Genomic DNA, 13,937 nt, shown 5'->3' with positions numbered 1-13,937 from the left:
TGCAAGTCCCTACAATCCGGTCCAGATTCTGCTCCCTCGGGCTCCCCAGTGCAATCTAGCAGGGGCAGAGAGGCAGCAGGGAAGCCCCCAGGGTCCACCCCTCACACTGACCTTTCCCTCACCCTACCCCTGCACTGGAGTCCTGACCCCAGGGTCAGGGGTCAGTTTGGGATTGTGGCAGGAGTATGGAATGGGGGCGTGGCTGGCTAGTTATGTGACCTTGGGCACAGCTCCTGAATTCTTTGGGCTTCAGTTTTCAAATCTGTGAAATGAAGAGGTCTAAGGCTGTCTGACTTTTGAGCAGTGAAACCCTCTTTTCAAAGGAAACCTTACCCACACCGCTACCCCATGGAGCAGAGCACAGAGAGCTGCTCTGGCTGAATGGGGTGGGACCGGGGAGCAACGCTTGCCACCCACTGGAGGGGACCTCAAGGGTTCTTTCCAGATGACAAATTCAATAATCCAAGTCTTGGCCTAAGATCCAGGGTCTGAGGTTTGGATCCTGGTTCTAGAATCTTGAAGGTAACAATCTGGACCTCCCGCCCTCCGTTTGTGGCAGAAAGACTTTCCTCAAGTGACTGCAGATTACCCCAGGACTGGAGGGACTGGGAGAGATGAAATATGAACCTGGGCATGTATGCATATCAACTCAGTAATAAAGGCCATCCCAGGGCAGGCAGCCTGGCCAGGCAGGATTCTTGACAAGCTGTTACAAACCTAATGGATGTCAGTTCGATAAGGCCAGTATGAATTCCATGGAGGTCACGGGGGCAGAGGACAGGGAGAGAATGGCAAGCTGGAGTGACACACCACACCTCTGCTTGGCAGCAGACCAAAGGACTAGTTCTAGGCAGGGTTATGAATTTTCCCCCCAAAGTTCTGGTCCGCGCCAGCATGCAGATAAATGGGTGACTTTGCGATAATGCACAGCTGCGATAATTTTAGCCTGGGAAATTTAAAGCAGGCGTCCTCCGACATCTCCCTTGGCCATTATAAAAAAATAAATCCAAGTAAAAATCGGCAGAATATCTACCTTTAAGCAATATAACTTTATTTATTTATGCATTCTTCCATTTATTGTACAAATATTTGTGGCTTAACATGTGCCAAACCCTGCGCTAGGCTCTGGGGATGCACACGTGGGTAAGAATCTACAGAATCTACAATAAAAGCTTGGTGGAGCATTGAAGATACTGGTTTTGAAAGTATTTAAATTGTTAGCCATATAATTGTCAGCCAGGAGTGAGATACACATTGGCTTCAAGCACCGTTAGAAGCACAGGGCGGAGGAAGTTTTCCACCCACTTCCAGTGCTTCCAAGCTGAGCAAACTGAGCAAGTCATTTCACTTGCTCAAAGACCTACCTATAAAATGGGGGTGACAGTACCCACCTCATAAGACTCTTGTGATGAATACAGGAGGCAACATACGTGACCCTTTCTCAACTGCCTGGAGTACTGGATGTGCTCAGCAGAGGTTAGCTATCACTGTTACAAAGTGCCTTGGATTTAGAATATTTCCATTGGGCAGGAATGAGAGTGAGACCAGATGTTTATCAAGACATCTCCCTGACATTCGATTATCTGCACAAAGGAAAAGGTCTATCTTTAGTTCTCTTAACCCCATCATAGAGGTATGGTGCACATCCTTTATGGTCAGACAGACTGGGTTTGAGCCCAGTTCCACCACTTATGACTGTGTCATCTTGGGCAAGTCACTTAGCCTCTCTAAGCCTTGGTTTCTGTATCTGCAACAGGTGGAGAATAACAGTACTTGCCCCATGGGGTTGTTGTGAGGATTAAATACGGCCTGCACAGAGCAGGCCCTTGATAACTGTTAGATATCCAGTCAGGGTCTGGCTGTCTGTGAATGGGCCCCCCTTCTGAGGAGGGATGCACATGGAGCAGAGAGGGAGGAAGGGGTGCAGGCAGATCAATCAACTCGATCTTGGAGATCAATGACACGATATGTGGTGACCAGAGTGCCCTCTGGTCTGGATCAATGGCTCAGAGAGAACAGTGCATGTCATTTGCTCTGTGATACAGCCCCATACCCTCCCATTTAGTTGGCGAGCGCTCCTTCTGTCTGTGGCATTCCACTCTACACCAGTATCAATGGGAAATGATACCTGCACTGTCTCCAGGCTGCATGTCATCTGGTTTTGGCGAGGCCTGAGTCATTTTGAATCTTATTTCTGTCTTCTAGGTTATTGGCACTCCCACCTAATTGACTACTAACTGCAAGTGTTACGAGTGTCTTTCCTCTTCCTCCCCATTAACCATCTGGGTCTCTGAGTGTCTAGGTATGGGAAATGCAGCTATAAATCCCCAGATGTCAAGACTCAGGGGTGTGTGGGTGGCTGAGTTAGTCTGGCACACAGAGATGCTCATCAGACCTTTGTTCAAGGATGCTGAAGTGGTGGATTCTGGGAGAAGCTCACGTGGGTGCTGTCCAAGGTAGCCAAGTTTTTAACTTCAGCACGTAGGGGAGCGAAGGAGACGGCACCGGCCCAGCCTCCCAGGCTGAGGGCTCAGGAACCGGCAGACTAGCCTTGTGTGGGAGGTGAGGGGATGGGGTGGGACCCTTCCCTCATCCATTCCTGAAGCCACTTCAGTTCCTCCCAGGGTTCCTGTCTGCCTGTTGTTTACAAGGCCGATTCTGCCCCGCTCTCTTGATGACAACTTTAATGCCACTCAGAAAGGATTAAGATCTTACTTAAACATACACACAAAGCTCCCTTGGGCATAGCTGTCAAGGTGAAGAGCTGAGGCGGCAAACCTTGTAAAAAAGGGGAAAAAAAGCCAGCAATAAAGTTGGAAACATCACGAGGGAGATTTCCCTGTTCAGAAGCTGGGCTGGTGCAGACCTTTCATGCAGAAATCTGCTCTGCTCTGCCCAGCTCACCCCAGTTCACCTCACCTCCCACTGGAGTGGGGGAGGGGGAAGTCACGCTGGCCACTATCCACGGGGCATGATGACCATGAATGCCTGCACCATGAGCTGAGTCCACCAGGGGCCCCAGACTCCTCCAGCTGGCACAAACGCTCACTACCTTTTAGGTCAGACTCTCCTGTGAGCAGTGGGTCATTCAAGGCGACGGTGGCTGGCCTGGGCAGAGGCAAGATCTCCCTTTGGGCACAGGTGCTGGCCTGGCCAGGGGAGGGGCTGGCTCCTCCCACACCTTGGATGTCCCTACCAGGATCTCACTGTGCTTTTGCACAGTCTACATAGCACTGTTTCTCCATTTGTCACCTCACTCCCCTCTCCTAACACCCTATAGGAATATCTCATTAGTTCCCTCTTAAAGCTTACTGGGGCCAAGAAAGGTTAAGGAATTTCCCTAAGCCCACACAGCTACAACATGGGGGGGTAAAGGCTTAACCTCCAGTCAGTCTGCCTGTTCCAAAGCCTGTGCTCTCACCCGCTCTGCCATCACATGCCTCCCTCTCAGGGTGGCGGTATCCTTTCCAGCCTCCCTGGGAGGTGGGAGATTTGCCTGGGGGGACAACCCGAGTAGCCAGGAATCTTGATGATGAGGGTGCTCTGTGTCCCCTGGAAGCCTGGGGTTGCCCAACCCCATGGGGTCTCCCAGACACTCTGGGGAGGTTTACCCCCAAGACATGGGGCCCATCTGCCTACCTGCCACAACGCCAGCCACATAGACAAGCCCAATGCGGGTTGCTCCGTGCACCATCTCCAAGGGCACCCCCACCAGGAGCTGCAGCACCACGTTGAGTCCCAGGTGTTCTATCCTGTACAGAGAGATCACACTTATTCATTCAACAAACACTGTATGCCACGGTGCTGAGGATGTAGCAGCGAACAAGACCCTATACCTGCCTTTAAGGAGCTCACGGTCTCGGGTGGGGGAGGAATTACAATGCAGACAGCCTATCTTGGAAAGAGTGTTCCCTGCACACCTCCCTTGCCATTTGGGACAGGAACGCACGTGCAGGGCCTGGGCAGTGACTGACAGTGTCTGCACTTGCCAGAGGGAGAGGAGCTAACCACGGTCAACATCCAGCAACTCCACTGGTGGCCATATGAGAAGCGGAGGCTCAGAGAGGGGCAGTGACCGGCTTAAAGTCACACAACTGGTTAGTGGCGGCTAGGACTACAGCCCAGGTCTCTGATGTGAGGGACCTGCTCTATTCACCAGGCCAGGAGGTCGTTCTGGCCCACTATTGCATTTGTATGAGCTACTGATACTTAAAGAGAAAGATGCTTCCAAGACAAGTGCAAGCATTAAAGATACCTCCTGGAACTTAGTAATTCAGTTAGCCCTTAAGATCTCAGAGGAGATTTCTCCTTCCTGGTATGAGAAGGAACCTGTTTTGTCCTCATATTCTCACAGTTGGTTTTTCTTACCCTGTGAATGCCTTTCTTTTTACATTATTATATCTGTAACCACAGCCTGTTGCTGAATGGAGTGTCTAGTTGAGTGTCCATGTTACCAGAAAAGCTTGTAACATTACAATTATTACATCAATGTGTGCTTTCAAGTTTACAAGCACTTTGACATCCATTATCTCATTTAAAGCGAGCCCACAGCAGCTGGACAGCTCCCTGAAGATGCTTAAGTTAACAGGTTAACAGAGCATGTGAGGAGGGGTCTGGACCCTGGCCTGGGTCACAGCCCTGCAGGGTCTGCAGAACCTTGCCTGGAGGCCAACTGCTGTCCCCTGTGTGGGACATGACGGCGCCTGCTTATTCAGGAGGGCACCTGTGAGGGAGCTCAGATAGATCAGGCTCTCCAGAATTCCCACCATGCCTGGAATCTTCTAGCCCCGACTGACTGTATCACCCGAAGGATTCTAGACTAGAAACATCAGACAAATTCACTGGAAAGGAGCCGGGTGGTAGCATCAGACTCAGAGTCAGAGAGACCTTAGATGTTTTCTGGTCCCGTCTCCTTGGTTTACAGCCTGGAAGGCGAGACTAGACGAGACCAGGTGAGGGGAACCTAGGGCTCCTGCCTCCTAATCTGAGCTATTTCTTCTTCACCACAGTGACTTCTGGATTCCCAGGCCCAGAGTGTGTCCCTGAGTAATAGGTCACCTTGCTGGCCCCTCCCGGGATGCTGGCCAGCTGTCCCTATCTCCTGTTTACAGCAGCACCAGCCAAGAGCCCCTCCCTCACAATCAGACCTAGGGAATCCTCCCAGAGCTCTCCCTGGCAGGCATCTCCCTGTCAGAGCAGAGAAAGGCCCAAGGCCAACCCTATGGGCCTCAGCTGAGGCATCTGTGCCCTGTCCACAGCGGCCTCCCGGCTTCCAGCTCCCAGAGGCAGAGAATGGACAAGGAGGCTTTGGAGGGTTTGTCCCTTCTCCTTCCTCACTCTGGGGGATCAGAGAAGGCCAGAGGGCAGTCCTGGAAATAAGGCAGGTAATCCCAACACGCGTGCAGCCATGGGCGTGAGCAGCCCGGACAGGGAAGCCCCCGCCATTCCTGTTGTCTCCAGATCTTGGCCCATGAGAAGACGGAAGTGTGACGCACACTCCTCCCTCTGCCCCTTAGCCCTGTGAGATCCAAGCTGGGACCCAGGAGGCAAGGCAAACAGCCAGTACAAATGGTCCCCTCAGCTCAGAGCAGGAACAACTGTCAGAACCATCAGGTGCCTCCTTTGTTTCTCAGGAGATCAGGTGTCTCCTTTGGGGTGTCTCGTTGCCCCAAAGCCCACCCCAGCAGGTGCAGCCAATTAGGGGTTGGTTCTTGTGCCCAGAGTCTCAGCAGGAAGGGAGGCTCACAGTGGGGCTCCCTCTTGGCCACGATGGGTTTTCTGCCGAGGAACAGGAATGATGGAGCCATGGGGACCAGAGTGATCCTCTTCCATTACCAACCCCAGGGACAGGGACCCCAGGGCCTCTCCCAGGCTAACAGTGAGCTCCTTCACTTCTCTGGGGAGCCTGCAGACAACATCACAGAGGTCTGGTGCCTGCAGACCCTGCTTTCCCAACTCAGCACTTCTACTGTGTAACAACTGTCTCCAGTTAAGATCAAGATCTTCAAGGGACTTGGACCTGGGCGGTCACCTGGCCAGCTGGTAGGTCCTTACCATGCGGTAGGAGGCACCAGTGAGAAGTGATTGCACTCCAGCCCCAAAAGAGGCCACATAGCTCTGTAAACAGAAACTATAAGTATTGCCAGAGTTCTTCAAGAAGACTCATCACAAATGGAGACCACTTTGGGAGGAAGGCAGTTTCAATAAATCTGTCCTTTATTTCACTTATGGGACACTCACACACACACTGCTTAGGGAAAATGAACCTGGTGGCTGACCATATTTCCCTCTTTGCTTTGGCCACTAGGAAGCTCAGAACAAATCTGTAACCTTCCTCTACAAGGACATAAAATTACACACTGTGTATGTGTGTGTTGATCTCACCAAGGATTTTTAGCACTTGCCTTTCTCTATTTTCCCTTTCCCATACAGTCTCAATAATTTACTCATATATTTGGGTATTAAATGAGTTTCAAGGAGCCACCTCAAATCCTGTGTCCAGGTAGATAAAAATAAACTTAAAAATATATTTCAATCCCAGCTATCTGGACCACTTATTTTTCCACAGGGACTCTTGGTAGAGCAAAAGAAGACAGGTATTCACCCGGCATGCATGAAGATGTATGTCAGGTAGCGCCAGGCCTGTGCTCGGAGGCGTGGGTGGTAAACCAGTGAGTTCTTCAGGTATCGTGGATGGGTCACCTGCAGCACAAATTGATCCAGCGACACTCCATTGTAGAGGAAAAAGGCAACCTGGAAGAAAACACGGAATGGAGAAGGCCTGTTAGCAGGGGCAGAGCTGCCCAGGACGCCCTCCTGTGCTGACTGCCATTCAAAATCCTGCTGGCAACTGTCATCTTTCCTCCTCAGAGGAGGAACAGCCCTAGGGCCGGAGCCCAGCTTAGCTTTCAACCATCTCTTACTCCACTTCTGTTGGATTATTATGCGTTAAATTCTTCACAAAATGGTCACGTGGCCTCTGTTCACACTTCCTTGGTGCTAAGCAGGAAAGGTTTGGAGGATTTTAGACGTTAATTCTAGTAATAACTCACATACCCACTTGGGGGATGAGGCAATTCCACTTAAGTTAATTTTTTTTTAATTATGGTAAAATACATATAACATAAAATTTACCATCTTAATCAGTTTTGAGAGTACAGCTCAGTGGCATTAAGTATTGTTGTGCAACCATCACCGCCATCCAACCACAGAACCCTTTTCATCTTGTAAAACTGAAACTCTGTCCCCATTAAACACTAGCTTCCCATTCTCCTTTCCCCAGGCCCTGGCATCCACCATTCTACCTTCTGTCTCTATGATTTGACTGCCCGAGGTACCTCATATAAGTAGAATCACACAGTATTTGTCTTTTTGTGACTGGCTTATTTCACTATTTCAGCATAATGTCTTCAAGGGTCATCCATGTTGTAGCAGGTGTCAGAATTTCCTTCCTTTTTGAGGCTGAATAACATTCCATTGTATGAATATACCACCTTTTGCTCATCTATTAATTCGCCAATGGACACCTGGGTTGCTTCAAGGTCTTAGCTATTGTGAATAATCCTGCTATGGACATAGGTGTACAATTATCTCTCTGAGTCCCGGCTTTCAATTCTTCCAGGTGTATACCCAGGAGTGGAATTGCTGGGTCATATGGTAATTTTATGTTTAATTTTTGAGGAACCACCACACTGTTTGCTGCAGTGGCTGCACCATTTTACCATTTCCACCAGCAGTGCATAAGGGTTCCAATTTCTCTGCATCCTCACCAGCATGCCACGTAAGTTGATTCTGCAGATGACCGAAGCATATTTGTTTAAGTCCTAAAAGGACATTTATTTTAACTTTTTTTTTCTTTGGAACTTTCTAAACTGTGTCACTCATGTCCCCATGTTCTTAATCAGGGCACATCCATAACCTCTGAAGGATGCGTCAGGGGCTGATCTGGGCTTCAGCAGTGACACCTTCTGCAGCAGCTGACCGGCGTGTTGGCTCCCTCACTAACTAAACGGCCCCACATTCTTGCGTTTCTCTCAGATTCAGGTCTGCTTTTAACTGTCATTTGGTCCTCTCCCACACTGCCAGGTGGTCAGCAGGTTGGTAACCAGGTACTTCAACCAGGTTCTCACTTCCTATTGCTGGCTGGTAGTGGGCCCCTTCCAGTAGCTTCCCACCACGTCTCTTCAATTTTCTCTCTGTTATGGAATCAGAAAAGCAGGTACTAGAACTCTACGTAAAACAAAAGCGTTGGGCTTCAGTCTAAGGACTCTGAAACGGTTATTTCAGCACTTTCCAGTTTCTTCTAGATTGGTGGTTCCAGTTGACACAGCTGAGGTTTCTGGAAATTTGAAACCGAACCAATCTGGACACAAAATCTGGCTCCTTTGGATGACCTCAGGCAAATTATTTTAATTCTCTGGTCCTCAGTTTCCCCGTCCGGAAAGGGGGATACCAACACCTACAGCTCTGGGGTGGTCATGAGGTTTGAAAGTGATAAAGTACACAAGGAGCCAGCTGGGTGCCCAGCATGCCCTCAGTGAAGGCAGCTGGAATAGCACCCGTGAAGAGCTCCTGGGCTGAGCCTGGGAATGGCTCAGGCCCCCTGGCAGCTGGACTCCCTGAGCTCTCTGGGTAGCCGTTCTGTCCACCTAACACAATGCGGGTGGCCTGGCAGCAGATACAGCTTCCAAGGCAGCTCGTTATTATTGGTCCTCAAATAGATATTAATAAATAGACCAACACAGTAAGCGTGTGCAGAACAAGTCCAAGAATATCTCAGCACAATCGCACTTCCACATGTATTTGCATGAAGCCATAACAACAAACAGAGGAGCCCTGGCCTGCAGACCAGATATTCTGATTTAGAAAAGAAGAAGGAGGAGGACACCACGAAGCTTAATGATCCTGCCATTTGATTTGGCAGGAACTTGACAAGAACATAGGCGGGGTGGTAATTAGGCCCGAGGCTCTGGAAGAAAAGTAGTGGAGATTATAAAATGCCAATGGGAGGCCAAACATCCATTCAGGGGCCAGGGTTGGGAGGCCCCCAGGTTCTCAGGTTGAACAGCCAGAAAAATTCCGAGTTCCTCACACAGGGGCACTGATTTGGAGAGTGGCACCTTTGGATTCTGTTGCATAAGCAGGAGACTTTTAGAATAACAATAGGGATAGAGGATTCCCTAAGGGGAGAATGTTCTTTCAGAATACGCGAAGCCCACATTTACCAGTTCGTAAACCCTCCCTCCCATATGTACTTGTGTGCAGCTTTTGTGCTCAGAAAGCACCACCAGCCGTTCTCTCGCTCTAAACAGAGGAGTCTGCTGGGAAAAGGAGGCAGGTTGGTTATTCCCGATTCACAGGTGGAAGAGGGAGTCCCAGGGGAGCAAATGACTTGTCCACATTACTCACCCGGGGAGGAACGAAAATAAATTGGTTTTGATGAGCTAGCCTGGCTAAATCCTCCGCCTCAATGAACTTATTACATTGCGTTTGTGGCTGATGTTTTTGGTGGGGGTGGTCATATAGGGGATTTTGCTGCAGCGAACATTGCTTGAAGTAATAATCTTTGTAATATCTCTGTGGTCCAGGGTTACTACGTTTGTATGCATTGGAAGGGGCCTGACTTCCAATGACAACTGCTCTCTGCTCCTCAACCACCGCCTTTTGATAGAGAATTACGCGGCCTTTTCCCTCCTGACCTCGGATCCCCTCCTGGCACCTCTCCCCATGCCCCTCACTCCCCCAAGGCTGAGCGCCCCTTCCCCACCCCTGTCCTTGCCTCCAGCAGTGTGACTGTGATCATGAACCAGGGCGGGGGGCAGCAGGTGTAGCTGTCGTAGTACCACTTGCGGTCAATCTCCCGGGGCAGGGTCTCGTAGGCCACGTGGCGGATCAGCCGCTGAGAGAGGTTCAGGCCCTTCTCCTCCAGCAGGGCCTTGCTGCACAGCCGGCGGTTCCCTTGCAGGATGGCCTGGCGGAAGCTGTTGGACCGCTTGTTGCTCATCTGCATAGGAGGCAGGGTGGGGGAGACGGGCAGAACCACGCTCTCAGGGGAGCCCAACCCATTTCTCCACCAGCACGCTCCTTAGACCAACCAGGCCTAACCCCACTTTTCTCTTTCTTCTCTAATAGTTAACAAGAAGCAATATTCACTGAGCTCTGATGTGTCAGGGATTGTTCTAAGCTCTTCACATGCTGGCTCATTTGATATAACTAGTCTACCTGTTAGATAAGGACTAGGAATATCCCCATTCTACTAGACAAGGAAACCAAAGCAGAGAGCGTTTGGGGGACCCATCGAGTTCAAACCCAGTAAGGCTCCAGAGCCTGTATTCATATTCCCTATATCTTCCTTCCATCCACTCATCCATCATCCATCCATCCAATTCACTGAGCAACCAGCATCAGCACATTGCCAGACACAGGGGATACAGTGGTGCTCAGGACAGAGAAGTAACCCGCAATCACATTTCAGAGCAAAGGCTGCTGCAGGAGCACACAGCAGGAGCCCAACCCAGTCCCAAGGTGGTCAGGGAGGTCTTCCTAGGGGAGGTGATATCTGAGCCAGAACTGAAGGATGAGCAGGAGTTTGTGTCCTCAGACACACCAGCTTGGGAAGAAGCGGGCAGCTCTTGGTTAGACAGACGAGTTTATAGAGAGGTCCCCAGAACCAGAACCCAAAGCTGTGCCTGTCGAAGGTCATCACTCCTGAGTGCCTTCAAGGGACCTGTAATTCTCGGCCAGCCTAGGGGCTGGTTGTAGAGCACTGCCTGAGGACTGGCCCTAGCCTCGGCACCTGAGGCTGCCCTGACACATCCTCACTGGAGCCCTGGCTGCCTCACCCAGCGGTCAGCCTGACTCCTAGAGACCAGAGGCCACCTCACTGCCTTCCCACGTCCTGAGGCCTCCAGCACCTCCCACCTGCCCTCCATGACCACACCTAGACCCGTCTCATGCGGAGATGTCCTAGAGACATGCCCTCCCAACCCCAGAGCCCACAGCGCTACCTAGGTCGCTGTTCCATGGCAGCTGGGGTGGGATTATCAACGTATTCCTGGGGCTGTGGCCACAGTCGGGGACATTCGGCTAAACCTGAAGGGAGGACCCAGAAAGGGCTGGCGAGGTGAACCAGGCCAGACCAGGGCACAGAGGTCTGAACCCCTGTCAGGGGAAGGGAGCTGGGGAGGGTCTGCGTTCAGACCTCCCAGGTGGAATGAGCCTCCACCTGCCGTGCCGTTCCCCACTCCTGGCTTCTGCTGTCTCTCACTTTCAAAATCTAGCTTACAGCTCGCCTCCTCCAGCAGACCTTCCTGGATGAACCCCTTCCAACGATTCCCTGCTCTCATCCCCTCCATGCCTACAAAGCTTGGGTCTGGTTCTTCTTAGTGGCTCAGTTCTGTAAGTGCAGGCGGAGCTTGGGGCTCGACGTATACTGCAAGCCCGAGGCAGGATCACATCATCAAATTATTTTGTAGCCACTCTTACCATTTTCTGTCCCAATCCCTGAGTGTGTACACGTGCATGGGTGTGCATGGCACACATACTCCCAAACACACAAATGGCTGCACCCTGAAGACCCGTGGTGGGGACGGGCTTGGCATGAGTACAGGAGAAGCAGGGCACACACACTCACCATTCGCCTGCACCCTCGCTGTGCCTAGAACTGTGCTGGGCACAGTAGTAACCATCGTCTCAGGCCTCACGGAGCTTACAAGAAGAGACAGATGTGTAAACAGCAGCAAAAGAAGATGTCCTCTTAGTTGTTTGGTGCATAAGTTATCCCCACATTATAAAGATGAGGACCAGAGCTTGGAGAGGGTAAGTAATTTTCTCAAAGACCCACAGTTAGTAAATCGCAGAGTCAGGATTCAAATCCAGATCTGCTCGACTCCTGAGTCCACACTACTTTATATAGCACTTTTGTGCAAATTAGATAAGGGAGCCTCTTCTTCCAGGCGGATGTACCCATTCCAGGCTTTGGTGAGCAAAACCCAGGCCAGATTTCAGTCCCCATTCACTCTCCCTGCCAGGTATCCTGGTATAGTACACAACCTGTACGTCCACCCATGACAACCCTGGCCACTCAGCTGTAATGTAATGTCTGTGCTATAAGAGAGGCCTGGGCAAAGCGCTGGGGACGCACTGGATAAGGTTTGTTCGTTCTGCCTAGGTTGGGGGGTGGGGAAGGGCTCAAGAAGGATGCAGAGGAGTTTACCTGGTGGAAGAGCATTAGTGACAACAAAAACTTCCAAACACTTCATCTTATTTAATCCTTGCAACAACCCTGAAGAGGCTATCCTTTGGCTTCATTTTACAAATGGGAAAACCCAGGCTCAGAGGATCTTCCCCCATGAGTGGCAAAGGCAAAGTCAGGAGCTGGACCCAGGTGTGCCTGACTCCAGGCCCTGAGCTCTTGGCCCTACCCAGGGCTTCCCCCTCCATCCCCACCCCGTGAGCCCCTTCTCAGTCCTGGCCTCCAGGGCAGCCCTGCTCACAGGGACCCCACCTACAGCTGGCAGCTCCAGCTCAGAACTTGAACAGAGAAATCCCAATGGTAACACGTAACCTGCTGTTGGGAGTTCACACAGAAGATCCCGTGGACCCCTGGCTGGAGAGAAGCATCTCACCGGCCCAGCCATGCCCTCTCTCTGCCCCGAGACTGGGCACGGGATGCAGCAGATGGGCACTCTTCCACCAGGTAAACTGGCGCTGGGCTGTGGATGAGTCTATCCAGGCTCAAACCCAGGCCTGGTCTTTGGTGGCACTGCTGGGCTCCAAGTCACAGGGCTCACCTCCAACACCCAGCCCATGAATCCCAATTGTCCCCAACTCCCCGGCTCAGCTCAGCTCTGCCACCCCGCTCTCCAGGACGTCTGCTCCATGGGTCCACTCTGAACAGCAGTAGATGCCTTCATTCCTTCCATCAAAGTGTCGCAGCTGCTCCCTGCAATCATGCTAACCCTGGGCGAAGGCAGGCCCTCCGCCAAGAGGCACTTTTTTAAAACAACTCTGAAGCTTGGGCACCCACATCAGAACGCTCACCGGGCCCGTGACAGGTACGAGTGGTACTGGCCCCCATCACTAACGCCTTTGAATTCTAGAAGACTGGGGAACTTCACACCAGCCATGTCACTCTTGCCCCCTCCGTGGGGACAAGAGGAGAGGCAACTGTCTCTATCTCACCAATAGGGAAACCGAGTGGAGACCTCTGGCCTCATATTCATCTTGTTAGTTCATGCAGCTTCTACTGATGACCCATCCATCCCACGGTGGGATGATTCCTGCTTAACCCCACCGAACCCGATTGCAATCCTGCCACAGTAGCCCCCCATAATCGCACAGCAGTAACCCCCAGTGAGGAGGAAGTCCTCACCAATCCACTGGGCAGGATTCACGAGCCTCCTGTCTCCAGGCCCTCCGACAACCCAGGACATCTGCCAGCAGGTCTGGTGAACTCTGGCCTTAACCCAAGGGCCCCACTGCTCCCAGAGAGGTCTTGCCTGACCCTTACAACATCCACCTCCCAGCTCCTCTCCCACCAACAATAACCTCCCACCTCCCACTCCCAGCTCCAGGGGTGGGCACTGATTGGTTTGAGTCAATCAACACACCCCAGTGACTCAATCTAGGCCAATGGGAGGGAGGAAATCCCATGCCTTCTGCGGGAGTTGCCACAAGAAGAGTCCCTCTCTTCCACTGCATGTTGAGGCCTGAGGGTGTGAGGGCCGGAACAGCTGCAGCCACTTTGCTGTCACAACGGAAGGGTCTGGAATTGCCAGTGGCTTCTTTTTGAGGATGGGCTGACACTGCCAAAGGCAGAACCAAGGGACAAAGAGAAACCAGGTCCTTGGTGGTATCCTTTTACCTGCTGGAGCCTGGACTTTTTCAAGGCTGCAGGCCAACAGATCCCTTTAATTGTCCAAAAGGGTCCTCTAAGC

At 51.5% G+C, this 13,937-nt stretch overlaps 1 protein-coding gene across 3 annotated transcripts in view; it reads right to left on the bottom strand.

Annotated features, from left to right (window-relative positions):
• RHBDL3 (rhomboid like 3) overlaps nucleotides 1–13,937 on the bottom strand; it is a 44,633-nt gene that overhangs the window by 14,930 nt on the left and 15,766 nt on the right. For all 3 annotated transcript variants that reach the window (XM_070482763.1, XM_014862166.3, XM_014862167.3), the window contains 3 exons: nucleotides 9,779–10,003; nucleotides 6,605–6,753; nucleotides 3,640–3,752 (listed from right to left, as the gene is read on the bottom strand). In XM_070482763.1, coding sequence (XP_070338864.1) covers nucleotides 3,640–3,752; nucleotides 6,605–6,753; nucleotides 9,779–10,003 — 487 coding nt within the window. The remainder of the gene's footprint in view (nucleotides 1–3,639; nucleotides 3,753–6,604; nucleotides 6,754–9,778; nucleotides 10,004–13,937) is intronic.

The sequence above is a fragment of the Equus asinus genome, chromosome 13 (genome assembly GCF_041296235.1).
Source record: "Equus asinus isolate D_3611 breed Donkey chromosome 13, EquAss-T2T_v2, whole genome shotgun sequence".
Classification (NCBI taxonomy): Eukaryota; Metazoa; Chordata; class Mammalia; order Perissodactyla; family Equidae; genus Equus; species Equus asinus.
This window is presented reverse-complemented; position numbering and strand designations above follow the sequence as displayed.